This window comes from Pristiophorus japonicus, chromosome 1 (genome assembly GCF_044704955.1).
Source record: "Pristiophorus japonicus isolate sPriJap1 chromosome 1, sPriJap1.hap1, whole genome shotgun sequence".
In the NCBI taxonomy this organism is placed as follows: Eukaryota; Metazoa; Chordata; class Chondrichthyes; family Pristiophoridae; genus Pristiophorus; species Pristiophorus japonicus.
The window spans coordinates 390,931,774-390,953,499 of record NC_091977.1 but is presented as its reverse complement, the minus strand read 5'-3'; the positions used below and the strand labels follow the sequence as shown (position 1 = coordinate 390,953,499).

Sequence of the window (21,726 nt, the reverse complement as noted above, 5' to 3'; positions counted from 1 at the left end):
GTGGCACTTACTCATCAATAATCTGTTTACCGATGCTCAGTTTGGGTTCCGCCAGGACCACTCAGCTCCAGACCTCATTACAGCCTTAGTCCAAACATGGACAAAAGGGCTGAATAAGGTGAGAGTGAGGTGTGAGTGACTGTCCTGGACATCAAGGCGATGTTCGCCCGAGTGTGGCATCAAGGAGCCCCAGTAAAACTGAAGTCAATGGGAATCAGGGGGGGAAACTCTCCACTTCCTGGAGTCATACCTAGTACAAAGGAAGCTGTTGTGGTTATTGGAGGCCAATCATCTCCCCAGGAGATTACTGCAGAAGTTCCTCAGGGCAGTGTCCTAGACCCAACCATCTTGAGCTGCTTCATCTATGACCATCCTTCCATCATAAGGTCAGAAGTGGGGATGTTTGATGATGATTGCAGTGTTCAGCTCTATTCCCAACTTCTTAGATAATGCTCGCATGCAGCAAGACCTTGATGATATTCAGGCTGGAGCTGATAAGTGGCAAGTAACATTAGCGCCTTACAAGTGCCAGGCAATGATATCTCCAACAAGAAAGTCTAACCACCGCCCCATGACATTCAATGGAATTACCATCGCTGAAACCCCCATAATCAACATCCTAGGAGTCACCATTGGCCAGAAACAACTGGACCGGCCACATAAATACTGTGGTAACAAGAGTGGGTCAGAGGCTGGGTACTCTGCAGTGAGTGTCTCACCTCCTGACTCAAAAAAGCCTTTCCACCATCTACAAGGCATAAGTCAGGAGTGTGATGGCATACTCTCCACTTGCCTGGATGAGTGCTGCTTCAACAACACTCAAGAAGCTCGACACCATCCATGACAAAGCAGTCTGCTTGATTGGCACCCCATTCATCACCTTAAACATTCACCCCCTCCACTAACGGCACACCATGGCTGCAGTGTGCACCATCTACAAGATGCACTGCAGCAACTCGCCAAGGCTTCTTCGGCAACACATTCCACACCCACCACCTCTATCACCTAGGACAAGGGCAGCCGGCGCATGGAAACACCATCATCTCCAAGTTCCCTTCTAAGTTACACACCATCCTGACTTGGAAATATATTACCATTCCTTTATTGTCGCTGGGTCAAAATCCTGGAACTCCCTCCCTAACAGCACTGTTACCAAAGCCATACAATTATATAATGGTTCCAATATAATTTTTTCAATGTATATTTTGACTCTTTTTTTGGTCCCTATTCAGACAGGAGGATAGAACAACATGGATCACATATATGGCTACCCAATGAACTCCTGCTTAAATCAAAGCTCTGTTTGATTACTTTTGTAACTTGTCAACTGGAGACATAAATCAGCAAGGGTAAATGGGGAAATTGAGTTCTGTTAGATTTTTTTTAGCATTTTCTGACATGCAATACATCTAATCGAATTTCACTGTGCCCCAAATTCCAGTCTACCTGAAAACTAATGGATTTCAAGCAAGGTGTATGTGGGGGGGGGGGGGGCGCAAAATTGGCTCTTTTTAATTGCCTCATTCACGCCTCTGGGGGGACACTTTTCATCAGGGGGAGGGGAGCGCTACCGCCTCCTGGGAAATTGCCCGTGAGTTTGCGGAGGTGCTGACATGGCAGCGCCATGTGCTGTGGTTAGCTCCCCGGGCCGCCGCACAACCACCAATGATGTCATTGCCGTGTGCACCGACCCCTCACTACCCCGCACCGACCCCTTATCGCCCCATGGTGGAAATTGTCCAGTGGGCCGTGAAGCTGGTGCGAGCGGATGTCAACACCAGCTTCGTGGGTCACGAAGCTAGCAGACATCCGCTCTCGGGGCGCTCCTTAAAGGGGAAGGCGCCAATCCATGTAGCACTTCCTTCAGTGTCATGGTTACCGTCCCCAAAGGAAGTGGAGCGCGTGTCATTGCGCTCCGCTTTCTTTGAGGGGCGGTAAGGACAATTCCACGGTGAGGGTGGGACTTCTGCGCCAGGCACAGAATATCCTGGCCCCAGAAGATTACCGCCCCCAATCATGGCACAGTGCAATTTCGCCCCCATGACCTTGACCAAGAGGCAACCCTCAGACTCAAAGTCACAACCTATTGGTTGGAATTGTTTTATTTTTAAAATGGCACAGAATATTATGCCAATTGGTTGTAAAACGCAGATGCTTTTGTTCAACACAAATATGATTTCATTCAGTAAGTCTACACAGAGGAACTGAATAATCATAGATCAAGATTAAGAAACACATATATATATTTATAATTTTTGCAACTGGTAAAGATTTGAATATTCTAACACTGACAGACTAAGAAAAGAAACAAGATGGCATTTTATTCCAAAACTGAGATAAATGAATAAAATACTGAATTTGAATTTTGACTTTTAAAATTCTATCTATACATCATTATTTTTAATAGATATTAGGGATTATAACTATCAGAACAATCTTGATCAATCCAATATTTAACCAAAACAGTATTCACTAATGTTTATTATTAAATTATTTAATTTCTTACCAATTAACTTACTACTTCATAAGAGAAAATTAGAGTACTTGCCTCCAACATTATTTTTGTAGTTGTTATATATTTCTTTTACTCTTCGATAGCGAAATGCTAACTTCCTCATCCAATCAACCCCTCCACGCACACCCGTTGCTAGGCAAAGATTTGCACTAGTTGCTGCAGCATGAAAGCCATCTGTTGCAAAGTTGTAAGTGCTGTGTGAATGGACACAGATGAGACTGCCATCAGCGGAGAATAGATACTTGTGGTATGTCACATAACTTACATCTTATCTAAGAAGTAGATTTTATTGTTTAGGGATTAACATACCTCAAATCCTGCCCATTATCATCTGATGATACATCATCAATGTGAACTTGATCACACTCCTGTAAAAAATTAAGAATGTTAGTAAGATACTTGTAATATAAGATTGAAATTAAATTCTATTTGAAGCAATTTTGAAAAAAACGGGGAACTTGTACATACGGCTGAATTTCTGTCCAGCTATTTTAATTCTTTGCTTTATTAAAATATGCTTGTAAAATGCAAATTAAAATATTTACTGATTTTTTTCAAATTCATACATACATAGCATGTGAACAAAAATCAACATGGCTGTTATGGTGCAATTTTTAAACAAGCAAGCATTAAATAATCCGTACTCCAGGAGGATGGCAGCCTTAAAAAGGACCATTTTCTCTGCTTTGCTACAAAAAAAAATGATTTACCAAAGCACCACTTGGTATAGAAAATGACAACAAAGTTATTGGAAACTTAAAAAAATATTCATTAGTGCCATACTCTTCTACTAGTAGGTACTTGTTCTTGAGTGTTTTTGCAAACACAGAAAAGAATCCTAAAGGAATGAAAGATGATAATATATAAATGTATTAGTCTCTTCTTTGAGGACTATAAAAGCATGTATAAATTATGTTCAAACATAATAAATCTATAATTCTCAATTTTCTCTCAGGTACTAAAAACCCAACTTACGTTCTTGTGCCCAAGATTTTATTCTGATCACGTTGCAATATCTGACATGTTTTTAGCAGAATTTCCTTTCAGACAAAAATAATAGAAAACATGTTTTTAAAAAAAAATCATCTTCAAATGATTAAGTAAGAAAATAAGTGAGAACTGAAAGAAAACAAATGGAAAGTTACTCTTTAGGGTTACTTTGCTAACTTGAAATTAAATTTGCAAGTATGTTTTGAAGTGATGATCTTAGTTATGCCATTATGATATCTTAAAATCCCTTTTCCTATATTGTTAAGAGACCAAAACAGCTGCAAATTAAATCCCTTACTTTCCATTTCACTGTTATGATATGACTTTAAATATCATGTTCAGCTAAGTTGTTTCGGAGTTACAAAGCACAGACTTACTGTTGTTGGATACTGCATGATAGAAAAATTGAACCTGATGCAAACTGCCAATGAAATTATAACCCCTGATTGCTGTTGAGCCACACACCAACATTGCCTCAGGCTTGCATTTAGAAGACAAGTAGACAAAAAAAATCTGCAACGAGTTTGCCATAGTCGTTCTATGTTCATGTCTTGTTAAATTGTATTTAGAAAAAGAGTTTAACACGGGGCACTGCTAATAAAGCATGCTAGACCCACTCTACAAGGCTGTCTTTGGGAATCATACAAAATATGTGTTATAATGAGGGGCCCATTACAGGGCTGACATTTTATATAGTTTTTCTATTGCAGAGAAAGAAAGAGGGAGAGAGAGAAAGACAGAAACGTATCAGAAGTTATGGTACAGTGATATAGTGAATATTTTATTTTACAGTGGAAAGTGCTGCTTTAGTTGCATAGAAAATATTGTGTAAACCTCTCTGAATATGCTAAATAAAACTTTTCATTTTCGAACATTTTCATTTTACCGGATTTCTTCAGCACACATTTTTCATCTGCTTGGATTTGTGGGTAAGGAAGGGAGAGGAGTGCAGAGAAACTAAAACCAGCTGTTCCTTAACAGAATTAAAATCCTGACCCTCAACCTCTGTTCTAATACATCTATTCTGCAATCAAACCTCTCCCAGCAAGCAGTGAGGGCCAACAAGGAAAAAACTTTGGCCCTGTAACCTTCTCCTCCTTCCTGGAGGTCAACAACTTCAGATAAGAGAGAAAGAAAGTCAATGTGGCCTCACAGGAGGGCTGTGAATTTTATAACATAAGCCACCAGTTGAAGACACGGTTCAGGAACTTTTTAAGTTGTTTGTTTAATCTGTTTCAAGACAACTCATGAAAACTCCTCTAATATGATGGTTTTGGCAATTTGTCATGGGCAGCGCTGATTCAATGGTGCAGATTTTGAGAGACTTGTGTTATGCAGGCACTTCCAAATATATTTGTTTGAAACAATTTTGGCAGAGAAAAAAGAATAAAGACCATGGCTGCGGGAGGGATAGGCACATTCAGTTGCTCCCAAACTACCACACAGGGCTATAATCCTTTTAATCAGAGTAGGAGTGCTTGTATGCATAAACAGAAGCAAAACCTGCAATTATACAGTTAACATCATTAGAGACAAAAGCCCTTCACCAGGAGCTATTTAGTGGAACTGCCAGTACCCAATTACCTACTAATTGCCTGTTAATGAATCTATTATGGCTATTCTTCTTCAACATCCTGTGTATGTTTTCTCCCGCTTACTTTGTTTGGGTTGTCAACCACAAGTGGGGGCAACTGTTTGAAACGTTGTTCAGAAAGCAAGCCTTCTATAATTATGTGACGCCAATTGTCACTCTTCTTACCTACGTAAAACATTCAACAGATGTGCCACGTATTGTGGTAGGGAATAAATATGGTAGTTTTAATAATCAGTGATTGCACATGGTTTGGTTAGAGTTTACAACTGTATTGTTTCTTTGTCCCTTACTTGGAATGTTTAATTGTCATCCTGTCAGGTGAAGAAAGTGTTTTGCCTTCAGGAGGCTATTTTATCTTACTTGTCCAAAGTTGCAAAAGCACATCTTAATTTCATAGAAATTACAGAGGTTTATAGCACAGAAGGAGACTATTTGGCCCACTCTGTGCTGGCTCTAAGCTAGACTGCCCGTGTTCTCCCCATAACCCTTTATCTTACTCTGCATCAAATATTCAACATTTTCCTCTTAAAGGATACAATGGTCTCTGCCTCAACTGCTGCCTGTGGCAAAGCATTTCATGCTCCAACAACCCTCTGAATAAATACATTTCTTCTAATCTCTCTCCTCACTCTTAAAATGATAACTTTAAGATTGATGACTTTACCTTACTAACTCTCCAGAGTATATAGTCTTTCCTTATTCACTCTTATCAAAATCCTTCATAATTTTGAAAGATCTTTATTAAAACTCCTTTACGCTATCTTTACTGCTGTAAAAATAGTCCCAGTATCTCAAGTCACTCTTAACTCTGAACCCTCTTAGTCATCATCATCATAGGCAAACCCTCAAAATTGAGGAAGACTTGCTTCCACTCTAAAAATGAGTTCTCAGGTGGCTGTACAGTCCAATGCAGGAATTACAGTCTCTGTAACAGGTGGGACAGACAGTGGTTGAAGGAAAGGGTGGGTGGGGAGCCTGGTTTGCCGCATGCTCCTTCCGCTGTCTGCGCTTGATTTCCACATGCTCTTGGCGACAAGACTTGAGGTGCTCAGCGCCCTCCCGGATGCTCTTCTTCCACTTTGGACGGTCATGGGCCAGGAATTCCTGGGTGCCAGTGGGGATATTGCACTTTATCAAGGAGGCAAAGGCAGACATCAATGACGAAATCCAACATTGCCTCAAGTGTGCCAGTGCAACCTTCAGTCACTTGATGAAGAGAGTGTTTGAAGACCAGGACCTCAAATCTGGCACCAAGCTTATTGTCTATGGGGCAGTACTGATACCCACCCTCCTATATTGCTCAGAGAATTGGATTACGTACAACAGACATCTCAAAGCGTTGGAGAAGTACCACCAGCGCTGCCTCCGCAAGACCCTGAAAATCTACTGGGAGGATAGATGCATCAACATCAGTGTTGTCGCTCAGGCCAACATCCCCAGCATCGAAGCACTGACCACGCTCGATCAATTCCATTGGCAGGGCCACATTGTCTGCATGCCCGATAATAGACTCCCTATGCAAGTGCTCTACTCGGAGCTCCGACATGGCAAGCGAGCCCCAGGTGGGCAGAGGAGGACCCTCTTTGTAAGGCATTAATGACTTTCTATAATGGGGTGTCCAAAACTGCGCTTGGTATGTGTGTGGGGTGAGGTGGGGGAGAGGGGGGCAGAAAGTGGTAAAAATGGGGGTTTTGATCATAAGTCCAACTATCAGAATGAAAATTAAAATTTTTTTGATGCAGTATATGTAGAATGTCTGTGCTTTAGTCTACCTGCTTAGGTGGATGTGAGAGATCTCTTGGCATTATGTGAAGAAGAGGAGAGTTTTCTAGGCCAATATTTATCCCTGAATCAACACCACTAAAAAAAGAGATTATCATTTATCTCTGTTCGTTGGAGCTTGCTGTGCGCAAATTGGATGCTGTGCTTGCATACATTACAACAATGACAGCACTTCAAAAGTTCTTAATTGGCTGTGACACATTTTGGGATGTCCTGAGGATATGAAAGGCACTATATAAATGCAACTTTTCTTTTGGACTTAGGTCAAAAAGATTTTTGTATTTACTGACATTCCACTCCAGGATTTGAGCACATAATGTAGGCTAACACTTCAGTACATGCATTGTCAGTGGTTTTATCTTTTCGATGAGATGCTAAACCAAAGCTCCTGTTCGCTTGTTTGGCTGGACACAGAAATGCTCATAGCACTGTTTGAAAAAAATGGAGGGAGTTCTCCCAGGGGCCGAAATTCACCATCCCCGAAGGGATGGCTACCGCTGAGTTTGGGTGGTTGATTAAAAAAAAATCGATCAGCCGTCGTGGTCGGGTACTTTTATCTCCCTGAGCCATAATCAGCACAGGGAGGATTTGAGTGGTGTTCACTTCCACCAGAAATGGCGCAGTGAAGCTGCTGTAAAGGTAACTTTCCAGCAGTGAGCTCTACAGCTTGAAGGCTGCTGAAAACTGACTAGGACAGGGATTTTCAGCTGCAAAAAGGTAAGACATTTCCCAGCAGTGCCCCTGCGAGGTATTCGAGTCAGTGCTCGAACAGGACACTGCTGGAGTGTTGCCACGATCGGGGCCCTTTGGTAGCAAAATAGTTTTATTAATTTTAATGTTTTTATTTAATATTACATCATCCACTGTATTTATTTTTTCATAGTTTTATTAATTGTTAGTGTTTATATTTCAGATTTGAGCATCCACTGTGTTTATCTTTTCATATAGTTTTATTAATTATTAGTGTTTTTATTTCAGATTACATCATCCACTGTATTTATCTTTTCATATAGTTTTATTAATTGTTTTGGCTCCATTCAACCTGCTGAGTGCTGCTCAGAGATTTGCATATACCCCTGTACTTTTGTACAACTTTAAGGTCTGACTCTTTAGTGGAGGCCTGTGGGCTGCAGAGACCTACTTGGCAGGATTCATCCTGAGGATGGGAGGAATGTTGGAAGGGTGACACCTGGTACACCTGCTCAAAAGCAGGGCAGCACGTGGAGAAGGCATTGCCGTCAGCACTGTGCAGAGAGGCAGCAGGCAAGGGAGGCAGCAGCCATGATTCATTCATTCTGCGCCAGAACAGTATGCCCGCCGTCTTGACCGGCCCGAATCAGGATTGCGGTTGGGTGCTTGGTGACAAGGGAAATTCCCTGTTCACTTGGCTGCTCACTCCACTGCGGAACCCTAGGACTGCGCCAGAGCAGCCATACAATGACGTTCATTGTGCCATCAGGTGCATCATCGAGCAGTGCATAGGCATCCTTAAGCAGAGGTTCCGGTGCCTGGACCGCTCTGGTGGCACCTTGTAATACTTTCCTCAACGGGTCTCCATCATCGCTGTGGTTTGCTGCATAACCTGGCTATCATGAGGGGACAGCTGCTGGAGGTATAGCCAGCAGTACCACCTGAGGAGGAGGAGGAGGAGGTGCAGGAGGAGAAGGAGGATCCCCGTCACCCCAGAGCTAGGATGCGAGACCCATCGCCATCCTGGAAAGGCTGGGTGCAGACTGTCCAGCACACTCCTATTCATGACACCTCCCCTGCAATCTCCCACCATGCATTATGTACTGGCAGTCTGCCAGGTCTCCCCACGTCAGGAAACAGAATTCTTCTTCTGTCCTCCACACCATCCAGCAGTGTCTCCAGCTCCATATCAGTGAACCTGTTGGCTCTCCTTGCACCTCTTACACCAGCCATCCTTCCAAACTCATTCCCCCCTCAGGGCCTTGCTGCAAAAAAGGCCAGGGTGCAGCTGACTCATTAGAAACCCTTACCTGCATGCTGAATTTCTCAGTGGTGATAACCCCTCAAATTAAGACAGCCACACCACTGAAAAATCCACTTTGGAAGGGTTCATTAGTGCTGGAACCCATTTGTTCACTTTTGGAGCTGAATATGGGGTGGATCAGCCATGAAATAATTTTGGCGCTAATGGCCACAAAAAGGTGGGGGGCCCACCAGCTTTCCAGCGGCACTGAATTTCGGGCCCCCAGTGTCTTAACCAACATTTCTACTTCAGTCAACATAACTAAAACAAATTAAATGGCCATTCCTCTCACTTCCTGTTTCTGGGACCCTGATGCGTGAAAAATGGCGGTTGTGCTTGTTTACATAATAGCAGTGAATAGACTTCAAAACCAATTAATTCGTGTGAAGTTCTTTGGGATGTCCTGAGGATGTGAGGAGGTGCTATATAAATGCAAGTTCCTTCTTTCTTTCTTACTATATGCCAAAAATATTTCTTAATTCAAATCTTAAAAAAGGAATTGAGAACTCGCTACCATGCCAGTGAGAGTTTTTCCTTATCCTTATGGGTTCTCTGAGCATAAGTGGCAATTTATTATTAACCAATGCTAATTCGGTGTAATTCTGTGTTGTAACCCATACCCAGTAGAACAGAGTTGACAATATCCAAACTAATTTCATTGATGATATGTACACGTAGCAGAAAAGGGAAATTTTCGCTGCATCACTTTGTGCTTAATCTGGCCTCATTATAGAAAGAAGGAAAGAAAGACTTGCATTTATATAGCATCTTTCACGACCACCGGACGTCCCAAAGTGCTTTACAGCCAATGAAATACTTTTTGAAGTGTGGTCACTGTTGTAGTGTAGGAAATGTGGCAGCCAATTTGCACACAGCAAGCTCCCACAAATAGTATTTTGATAATGTTGGGTGAGGGATAAATTTTGGCCAGGACAGTGAGGATAACTCTCCTGCTCTTCTTCGAAATAGTGTCATGGGATCTTTTATGTTCACCTGAGAGAGCAGATGGGGCCTCGGTCTAACGTCTCATCTGAAAGGCGGCACCTTCAAAGAGCAGCACACCCTCAGTACGGCACTGCAGTGCCAGCCTAGATTTTTGTGCTCAAGTCTCTGGAATAGGACTTAAACCAACAACCTTCCGACTCAAAGACAAGGGTGCTGCCCACTGAGCCACGGCTGATTATTTGACTATAAAACTGCACGAACTGATTTGTTGGACATCAAAATGTTAAAGCTGACAGAAATACTCAATTAATTTTAATTGCAGCCATTCTAAAAGTTCAACGCTACTCATTTATAAGGTATTTTTATTTTAAGCTTTTTCTTTAAAAATGGGTAATTTGGAAGTGTCACATATTTTAGTAATGTACTGCTGTATCAGTTTTAATAAAAGTATTTTTAGCTAGTGGTTATTTCATAATTATTGTTCCACTGAAAACTTACTGCCTGTTCATGTCTCACTTGTTCAAACTGTAAAATTAAACATCCACATTTGCCATTTGGTGTATGATGCAACCATACAATAATTAACAGCTAGACCTCAAAAATATATATCATTCAACAAAATTAACTAAAGGGGTATTTTTAACCTAACCTGCCCAGCAGGAAATGGACAGGATTAGATTGGCTGCTCGTTTTACATTCTGCACAATTTTACTTTCCATTGAAATCAGATGGATTAAATTAAAATTACCCTGATATTTTAAGGGCCAATTTTAACCTTCTCTGTTGGCCCCAATTTTAACTTCAGGTGGATTCTCTGCTCAGGCCTGAGTTAAAATTACAATCGGGTCTCAATGATATAATCGGGCTGCAACTTGCATATGTACAGAAGGACTCTGTTGGCTCCGGGCACTTGCCCTTGCTACCTGCTCAGGGGAGTAGGTTAAAATTGTAGATGTTGCGATCATGGTGGCTTTCGGACAAGTAAGTGCTAATATTCCTTGTGATTTTTTTTAGGGGCTGCGCAGTACATTGAAAATACCGTGCATGCTCATTGTATTGAAAAGCTTGCTGTGCAGGACCCCTGGAGCTGCTCAGCTTACAGGGAACATGGGTAAGAGCCAGGATAATTTTAACTGCCCACCCACCAGGTTTCTGCAAATAGGGTTAAAATTGCCCCCTAAAGTAATAGAAAAAATTAGGATATATGTTCATCATAAAGGTAAACTTAAAATTAAAAATGATAAGTAAGGGAGGGAATGGGCAAAATAGAAAGTAAATCAAGTAAAACTAAAATATTTGAAATTTAAAAAAAAATTTTATAATGTATTTTGGATATGTTAGGTCAATATTGCAGCGATAAAGTGATCCTGACATCTCAGTAGCTTTATTATCGTAATATTGTTGTTTTTAGTATTATGATGAATGAGCTAAAAAGACAATGAAACAGCTGAATCAGTGAAATTTTTAATTCCTAGAAGCTGCTGGGAGTTGAAAGGTTAAATTTTCTAATGAGAGGAACAATGATTGGAAATCTGTTTATCGATAAAAGAATAGACATAAACACAAGATGGGCAAGTTTTGATTTCACCAACCTTACTGATGTAATTTATGGCTATTAAAATGCATAATCCCCCCTCATACACACAATGTTATTTATAAAGTTTTTTTTTACTTTGTTGACATACATGCAATTCAATTTTGTGTTCACATCATAACTTGTGTTACAAAAACCTTATTGCACTGTTCTTTTGAAATTCAAAAAGTCGATTTCAGGGTTATATAGTACATAAGAACAAAGGAACACAAGAAATAGGAGCAGGAGTAAAACATACGGCCCCTCGAGCCTGCTTTGACATTCAATAAGATCATGGCTGATCTGATCTTGGCCTCAACTCCATTTTCCTGTCTGTTCCGCATAAGCTTTTTGACTCCCTTATAGTTCAAGAATCTGTCTATCTCAGCCTTGAATATATTCAATGACTCAGCTTCCATAGCTCTCTGGGGCAGATAATTCCAAAGATTCACGACCCTCTGAGGGAAGAAATCCCTCCTCATCGCCGTCTTAATTGGGCGACCCCTTATTCTGAAACTATGCTCCCTAGTTCTAGATTCCCCCACGAGGGAAAACATCCTCTCTGCATCTACCCTGTCAAGCCTCCTTAGAATCTTATATGTTTCAATAAGATTACCTCTCATTCTTCTAAACTCCAATGAGTACAGGTGCAACTTGCTTAACCTTTCCTCATAAGACAACCCCTTCATCCCAGGAATTAACCTTGTGAACCTTCTCTGAACTGCCTCAAATGCAAATATATCCCTCCTTAAATAAGAAGACTAAACTGTACACATTACGCTATTGTGATCTCACCAAGTCCTGTACAATTGTAGCAAGACTTCCCTACTTTTATACTCCATCCCCCAAGCTAGTGCACCTATGAGTTTTTAACCGCTGGAACTCTTGGTGCGGTGAGTAGATCCATTATCAGGACTTTGAATTTTTTTCAAAGTCCTACAGGAAATTGATCATAATGGGGGCGGGCCTTAGATTCAAAGCCAGACTGACTGGCTGAAAATGGGTCGGTGGGGCCGTCCACCGCTGTCAATCAACATGGTGACATCACAGCACGTGTGCATCCCTACACTCTCTCCCCTCTGTAAAAGGAGAGAGATTCAATCATTTTTTTACTTTGGCCATGGGCCACCAGGGAGGGTTTTGGCTGGGCCTGCGGCCTGGCATCCAAGAGGGGATGCCAGGCTGCCTGTTGGTGGCCCGGCCGAACCCAGGGGCAATATTTTGCCGGCCAATTGGCAAGTCGGCCGACAAAAATGTTTTACATTGTGGCTGCGGCAGTGGGCCCTCCCCTTTAAGGGCGGCTGCGCTGCCGGCTGCACAGTTTTTAGAGGGTGCACCTGGAAAAAAACCTGCTGGGGGCACCGCGCGGCGGGTGATCGACGTATGGATCTGAAAATGGATAGGTTAGCATTTATCTTATTTGAATTTGATGGTGCATCTACTTGGGTGGAATGGAGTCCAGGTCAAAAAAATCCCTGACTTGAATTTAGATCGGGTCGACCTGTTGACCCCAGAGCGACGGCCATTCAACTTTTAGGAATGGCTGCCACAAATGGGCATTAACGGGTCCCTTTGAGACTTGAATTTTGGCCCCTCAGACTCCACTGCCCTCTGGGGTAGAGAATTCCAAAGATTCACCACCCTCTGAGTGAAGAAGTTTCTCCTCATCTCAGTCCTAAATGGCTGATCCCTTATTCTGAGATTGTGACCCCTGGTTCTAGACTCCCCAGCCAGAGGAAACATCCTCCCTGCATCTACCCTGTCAAGACCTGTAAGAATTTTGTATGTTTTGCTGAGATCACCTCTCATTCTTCTAAACTCTAAAAAAAAATATAGGCCTAGTCTACCCAATCTTTCCTCATAGGACAATCCCCCCAGGAATCAGTCTGGTGAACCTTCATTACACTCCCTCTATGGCAAGTATATCCTTCCTTAGGTAAGGAGACCAAAACTGTCTTTCCTCTTCTACTCAAACCCTCTTGTAATAAAGGCTAACATACCATTTGCTTTCTTAATTGCTTGTTGTACCTGCATGTTAACTTTCAGTAATTCGTGCACAAGGACACCCAGGTCCCTCTGACCACCAACATTTCCCAATCTTTCACCATTTAAAAAATACTCTGCTTTTCTATTTTTCCTCTCAAAGTGGATAATTTCACATTTCTCCACATTATATTCCATTTGCCATGTTCCTGTCCATTCACTTAGCCTTCTACTATGTTTTTATGTTTCAAATCCCATTGAAGCCTCTTTGCATCCTCTTCACAACTTACATTCACACCTAGCTTTGTAACATCAGAAAACTTGGATATATTACATTTGGTCCCCTCATCCAAATCATTAATATAGATTGTGAATAGCTGGGGCCCAAGCACCGATCCTTCCGGCACCCCACTAGTTACAACCTGCCAGCCCGAAAATAACCCGTTTATTCCTACTCTCTGATTTATGTCCGTTAACCAAACCTCAATCCATGTTAATATATTACCCCCAGTCCCATGAGCCATAATTTTGTTTAATAACCTCTTGTGCGGCACCTTATCAAATGCCTTCTGAAAATCCAAATACACCACATCCACTGGTTCCCCCTTATCTATTCTGCTAGTTACAACCTCAAAAAACTCTTAACAAATTTGTCAATCATGATTTCCCTTTCATAAATCCGTGTTGACTCTGCCCAATCCTATTATTATTTTCTAAGTGCCCTGTTACCACATCCTTAATAATAGATTCTAGCGTTTTCCCTATGACTGATGTCAGGCCAACTGGCCTTCCTAATTACTTGCTGTATCTGCATGCTAAATTGTTGTGTTTCATGTATGAGGACACCCAGATCCCTCTGTAACGTAGCATTCTGTAGTCTCTCTCCATTTAAATATTTTGCTTTTCTATTCTTTCTATCAAAGTGGATAACCTCACATTTTCCCACATTATACTCCATCTGCCAAATTTTTGCCCACTTACTTAATCTATCTAAATCCCTTTTCAGATGCTTTGTGTCCTCCTCACAACTTGCTTTCCCACTTATCTTTGGATCATCAGCAAATCTGGATACAATACGCTCGGCCGCTTCATCCAAGTCATTAGTACAGATTGTAAATAGTTGAGGCCCCAGCACTGATCCCTGTGATGCCTCACTTGTTACAGTGTGCCAACCTGAAAATGACCCATTTAACCCCACTCCATGTTTTCTGTTAGTTGGTCAATCCTCTACCATGCTAATATGTCACCCCCAACACCATGAGCTCTTATCTCATGTAATAACCTTTTATGTGGCATCTTATCGAATGCCTTTTGAAATCCAAATACACTACATCTACTGGTTCCCCTTTATCCACCCTGCTTGTTACATCCTCAAAGAACTCTAATAAATTTGTCAAACACGATTTCCCTTTCATAAAATCATGTTGACTCTGCTTGGTTGTATTATGATTTTCTAAACGTCCTGCTACTACTTCCTTAATAATGGATTCAGCATTTTCCCAATGACAGATGTTAGGCTAACTGGCCTATAGTTTCTTGTTTTCTGTCTCCTTCCTTTCTTGAATAGGGGCGTTACATTTGCAGTTTTCCAATCCGCTGGGACCTTTCCAGAATCTAGGGAATTTTGGAAGATTACAACCAATACATTCACTCTCTTTACAGCCACTTCTTTTAAGACCCTAGGATGCAGGCCATCAGGTCCAGGGGACTTGTTGGCCTTTAGTCCCATTAGTTTGCCTAGTACCTTTTCTGTAGTGATAATGATTGTTTTAATTTCCTCCCTGATTTTCTACTGTTATTGGGATGCTTTTAGCATCTTTTACCATGAAGACAGATACAAAATATTTGTTCAAAGTCTCTGCCATTTCCTTGTTTCCCATTATTAATTCCCCAGTATCATGCTCGAATGGACAAACATTTACTTCAGCTACTCTCTTCCTTTATATATACTTGTAGAAGCTCTTACTGTCTGTTTATATATTTCTTGCTAGTTTACTCTCATAAATCGATTTTTTCCCTCTTATTTTTTGGTCATTTTTGTTGGTTTCTTAAATTCTCCCAATCTTCTAGCCTACCACTAATCTTCGCAACATTGTATGTCTTTTCTTACAATTTGATTCCATTCTTAACTTCCTTAGTTAGCCACAGATGGTTTATACTTCTCATAGTCTTTATTTCTCAGTGGAATATATCTTTGTTGAGAATTATAAAATATCTCCTTAAATGTCTGCCATTGCTTATCTACCGTCTGACCTTATTTTCCAGTCCACTTTAGCCAATTCTGTGTTCATACCTTTGTAATTGCCTTTATTTAGGTTTAAGGCATTAGTTTCAGACCCAAGTTTATCACCTTCAAACTGAATGTGAAATGTTATCATGTTATGATCATGAAGGGAGTATCGTTATGAGACAGCTTTGTTGTCAGTTATCCTGCTTTCATATTAACTCTACAGCATACTTACTCCTAACTGTGTCTCTTGTGATGGAGTGAGTGTCTGTGTTTGGAATTTAAGAGTTCCAGCAGTAACAGATAAAGTCATGATTATGATTATGACTTTCTTTCCTTTCTCTGATGTCTGTTGACAATCAGATTATTGGGCTGTATAAATAGACTGAGCATGGAGATTTGTTATTTGTAAATGTTATTTACATTTGTACAATGACCTGCTGCTGCCAGATGCACAGGGAAAAAAGCACCTCTTGAGAGATGGCGTACCGCGCTGGTAGCAGCAGAGATGCCTCATACATTGCTGCCAAAGCTTCCACTTTTGGCAGTGCTCTAATGAAAATGCATCATAGAATTTACAGCTTGGTTGAGCTGGTAACATTGATAACAATCGTGTGAAGAGCCTTGGGACGTTTTACTATGTTTAAGGTGCTATATAAATGCAAGTTGTTGTTATACTTGCTTCTGAATCTGAAGATTGTAGGTTCACCACTCCAGGAGATTTGCGAGTGGGTTTCAGGGGTGGAGGTAATGGGAAGAGTGCCCACCAATGTTCCCCCTAATTTTTCTTTGGTTGCATGGCCCTTTTAATAGGCTGCGCAGCCAATTAAAAATTTCACGCATGTGCAAAATTTCCCATTTAAAAGCTGGTAAGCGGCTTGCATGAGACCTCCAGTCAGCTGCATGATCACACACCTTAGCAGGAACGTTGGTGCCCACTCCCTCCCCCTTCGATGGCATCACTTAGACGCCAGGGATACCTTAACCCCTAAGCCACAATTGCTTTCTGCCAGCCAGTTGTCCTCCCAAAATGGAGGCAAACAACAACAACTTGTAATAAAGAGGCAATTGCCGAGTGGTTGGCTGTATAACATTCAGCAGCCCAGAGGCTGCCTTCCGGCTGAAAGGCAAGTAGTGAATAGAGGGTTTTGGCACCGTGTAGCGGGCGGGTGGGGGTGGGGAGCCTGGGGCATCAGAGGCTGAGACTTTCATTGTGGGGCTTGCAACAATTGGAACCCACAACAGAAAGTTTAACACTTATCTATTGTGGCCTCTTCAGTCTTCAGAGCAGTTTGCACTGAGTGCAGCAGCCCTCCCACTCAGATTGCGGTTATAAGGCCATTGGTGTCCTGGTGACGTAATAATTTGTATAAATTCATGAGGCTCCAGCTTGTGTTAGATGGGTGTCTCATCCGCCTGCAGAACCTTGCAGGTTAAAATCAGAAATGGCGGCTAAGGGTCAAATTCCGAGCAAGTATGTAACCTCGGGCTAATATTGACCCAGTTGTCTGGGACTATAGGGAGTGAAATTTAAATATCATGAAAATTCCTTCTACCTCCCCAATATTATAGGTCACAGGAGTATCACGAACAAAGGAAGGTGCAATTCAGAGCCAGGCAGAGAAGGTGGCCAAAAAAGTTGACTATAAATTTATACTGTCTCATGTTAACCAATTTTTAAATAAATCACTAAATTAAAATAAAATAGTAAATGTCTATTTTAAAATAGCTGAGAAAGGAACATCACACGAATGCATTAAATGTCTCAAGGTGTCATTTCAAGGCCATTTTGTGTTTTTTTAACCGTATTCACCCAAGGAAGGAGAGGCCTAAAGTTTCATTGTAGGACCCGGATGAATACTCCTACTCCTCCTGGCCCAGAAGGAAACATTCTTTTTTTAAAAACTACCTTCTGTGCCAGGCTGCTGTTTGTGGTAGGTATGGCTTTGCGGGGAAGCTACCAGTGCTTCCCAATCAGGTCTCAGGTTAAAATAGCAGATTGGTCCCCAATGAGGTCAAGTTAAAATTACAGTTGGCCAGATCAGAGTGGGAAAGGAGTGAGTGAGTCTCCCATTCCATTTTAACTGGCACCAGGCTGGGGGAATTACAAATAACCCTGTACTATACATTCTACAGCTCTTAATTCTAAATTGCTTTATTCATATTATTGCTTAATTTGGAGGTTATGGAGTAAAAGAGGTTGGAATAGATTTTGACCTTTGGGCAGCTGACCGGCGGAGCTCATTGGCCACCTGCCCAATGGGCCATTTCTAGGCTCTGGCCTTATTAAATGTGCCCAGCATGTTGCATGCTCCAATCAAGTTTTCCCGCTGTAGCTCAATAGTTAGCCAGTGGAGGAATTTCACCTAGTATGGTTGGTGAGCTAGCCGGCAGGCAGAACGGTCTGGGGTCGGGGGTGTGGGCGGCAGAGCTGCAAGCGGTCTCGGCGGAATGTTAGCCCAGGGGGGGCAACAGTCCACAGTATTCTTGTGGAGCCCAGAGGAGCGCTTCTGCTTCTCCTTGCCCCACAAAAACTACATCAAAAAAAACTTGGGGGCATTTTATGACATTACCGCTGTAGACACGTGCACGCGCCACGCACCATCTGCCCATTTGTCCCTCAAAGTTTAAATCGGGGTCCTATGTAGGTCATAAGATAAATTGCTTAAACAGACAATGCCCATTGAAAGGTTTCTTCTGAAGATGTTGGTGGCCGGAGTGCCAACATAAACAAGGCAGTAAGTGATTCAACTCTAATTTGGGTTCAGTAGTATTCCATTTATGTTGAACAGTCCATCTTTTAATCTGGCCCATGATGTGCTGTTTTCTTTTTCATGGCTGAATTTGAATTTCTAGATATTTTGTGGAGCAAAAAAACTACTTTGAATGAACAAGAAGAGACTATATATGTTTACTAATGTTGCACCTCCAATCAACCTTTCGGCAAAGATAAATCAGAGAAGAAAATGCAAAAGGATGTCGCACGTTGTAGAATTTAAATAGTATTTAGTGCAGTAAGACTGGAAATATTCCAATATATATTTTGTTAGTGGTCTCCGAGATTCTGAGAATGGAATGAGGAAAATGCAGAAAAAAATTACCAGGTGCTACTGCTACTTCTGAAGATTACAACATTTGATCAAGTCTCAAGCACACTTCTAAGTATGTGTGCATCAGTAAAATAATAATTTTACAGTAATAACACTTATGTGGTCTGGAAACTAAAGAAACAAATATGCCATAGTCCACCATTTGTTAAGGTTTCAATGCATCCACATTATTTCACAAGAAAATGATTTGTTTAGTAACTGAAGATTTGCTAGATTGCTCTTCTGCCTGTATTCAGTCTCAATATGGTAATGGTGCAAAGTTTATGACCTGTCTGATCTAACGGAAGCTGAATGACCAGCAATCCTTTCATCTGGCAGCCAGCAGCAAATTAGAACATATATTTACTTTTTCTTTCTTTATTTTGTGTTGGAAAATACACACAAACTTCATGGCTTATTGATGAAATAAACAGTACTTGTAAATTTGGGGGGTGAAATTCCGCTGCGCCCCATTTGGGGGCAGTAACATCCGGAGGCGGGACATTTTGCGCCAGATGCCCGGCTCAACAATTCTGGTTATCGCCCCCGAAAGGAAGTGGAGTGCTAAATAACAGTTTAACTATTTGTACTGCACTTTTTTTGACAGACATGTGTCTTTCAAGCCCAGGCCCCATGCCGCGTCTGTCAAGACCCGCCCCGTCTAGTTCCGCCCCCCCCACGGACCCGAATCATTCTCTCCATGTGCTGCTGAGAAGCAGGACCTGAGGTCTGAGACTCAGCTGAGGCCCCGACTCTCTCCTCCCCTCCCCCTCCCAACTCTCTTTCCCCCACACCCAGCCGACTCTCTCTTCTCCCCCTTACCGCCCCCTGCCCCGGACTCTCTTCCCCCACTCAGGCCCGGTTTTGACTCTTCCCCCCCGACTCTCTGAACCCCCTCCGCCCCCCCGCCCCCCACCCCGACTCTCTGCCCCCACAACTCTCTCCCCTGCTCAAGCCCTGGCCCAATTCTCTCCCCCGCTTGGGGGGCCAAGCAGCAATGGGTGGCCGAGAGTGGCGGCCGGGTGACCGAGAGGGACCGTGGGCAGCGGCAGGGGGCTGAGGGGGGGTGGAAGAGAGACAGAGACTGGGGGAGGGGGAGGGAGAGGGAGAGAGAGACTGGGGGGGGAGAGAGAGAGAGAGAGAGAGAGAGAGAGAGAGAGAGAGAGAGAGTGAGAGAGGCTGGGGGAGAGAGAGAGGGTGAGAGAGAGAGAGGAGCTGGGGGGAGAGATAGAGAGAGGCTGGGGGAGAGAAAGACTGAAGCTGGGGGGAGGGGGAGTGAGAGAGAGAGAGAGAGAGAGAGAGAGAAGCTGAAGGGAGAAAGAGAGGCTGGGGGAGAGAGAGAAGAGAGAGAGTGGGGGAAAGAGAGAGCGAGAGAGATTGGGGGAGAGAAAGAGAAAGACTGGGGAGGGGCTGGGGGGAGAGTGAGAGACTGGGGGAGAGAGACACTGGGAGGGGGGAGAGACATGGGTGGGGGGGGAATCGGAGGGGAGAGAGGGACCTCAAGGAAGAAGGATCAGGTTCTTCCAACCCCCTACAAGGAACATTGGTGGAGTGGATGATATCCAGAAGTCATGACACTGCCACTATTCACTTTATACCCAATAAACCTGTTAACAATCCGTACACAATGCCTGCCCCATCTATGGTGGGGTGGGGGAAAGGATGTACTTGGACTGGGGCAAGGCACTTTGGCTGGCCCTGCTGTCTTCTGGGGAGCCCTGTCCTCTGTCGCTTCAGGAAGTCAAAGTGAATCGAGTTACAATTTGCAAAGTCAGTGAGATCTTGGGATAGGTGGTTCTAGTGACACATTCCTGTGAAACTTCAGGGTGTGGCTTATCCTCCAAGGGGACCAATCAGAAACAAAGGGTGGAGTACTTTTGCAGTACAAATAAGTGCATCCGCAAAATAACGTGCTCCACTTCCATTCTGGGGCGGACGGATCAGGAGTGGGATGCAGCGTTACGCACTGGGCCATGTAGCGCTGCCACGTAGGAGGGGCTTGTCCCTTCATTAAAGGGGAGGGCCCAAGCTGTGAACTCTGCAGGGATGAAACAGGCCTCCAAAGTTCCACTGGGGGTGCCGTGCCGACACCCCGGCACTCAAGCAGAGTGAATCACTCAAGTGGGCTCAACGATCGCGGCATGGACCCCATGATCGTGGCTACTAGAAAGCCAACACGGATTTGTTAAAGGAAAAAACAGAGAGGGTTGATGAGAATAATGCGGTTGACATGGTGTACATGGACTTCCAAAAGGTGTTTGATAAAGTACCACATAATAGGCTTGCCAACGAAGTTGGAGCCCATGGAATAAAAGGGACAGTGGCAGCATGGATACGGAATTGGCTAAGTGACAGGAAACAGAGAGTAGTGGTGAACGGTTGTTTTTCAGACTGGAGGAAGCTATACAGTGGTGATCCTCAAGGGTCATTTTTTTTGTCTGTACTAGGACCACTGCCTTTCTTGATATATATTAATGAATTGGATGTGGGTGTACAGGGCACAATTTCAACATTTGTCGATGAAACAAAACTTGGAAATATAGTGAAGAGTGAGGAGGATAGTGATAAGACTTCAAGAAGACAGACTAGCTGGTGAAATGGGCGGACTTGTGGCAGATGAAATTTAAAGCAGAAATGTGCAAAATGATACATTTTGGTAGGAAGAATGAGGAGAGACAATATAAACTAAAGGGTACAATCTTAAAGGGGGTGCATGAACAGAGAGACCTGGGGGTATATGTGAACAAATCGTTGAAGGTGGCAGGCCAGGTTAAAAAAGCGTATGGGATCCTGGGCTTCATAATTAGAGGTATAAAGTACAAAGCAAGGAAATTATGATGAATCTTTATAAAACGCTGGTTCAGCCGCAACTGGAGAATTGTGCCCAATTTTGGGCACCCCACTTTAGGAAGGATGTGAAGGCCTTAGAGAGGATGCAGAAAAGATTTACAAGAATGATTGCAGGGACGAGGGATTTCAATTACTTGGACAGACGAGAGAAGCTCAGGTTGTTTTCCTTCGAGCAGAGAAGGTTT

General features: G+C 42.8%; 1 protein-coding gene across 15 annotated transcripts in view; it reads right to left on the bottom strand.

The window, feature by feature from the left end:
* Positions 1–21,726, bottom strand: part of eya1 (EYA transcriptional coactivator and phosphatase 1) — a 287,775-nt gene that overhangs the window by 13,752 nt on the left and 252,297 nt on the right. For all 15 annotated transcript variants that reach the window (XM_070891236.1, XM_070891245.1, XM_070891238.1 and 12 more), the window contains 2 exons: positions 2,825–2,883; positions 2,549–2,709 (listed from right to left, as the gene is read on the bottom strand). In XM_070891236.1, the coding sequence (XP_070747337.1) occupies positions 2,549–2,709; positions 2,825–2,883 (220 nt within the window). The remainder of the gene's footprint in view (positions 1–2,548; positions 2,710–2,824; positions 2,884–21,726) is intronic.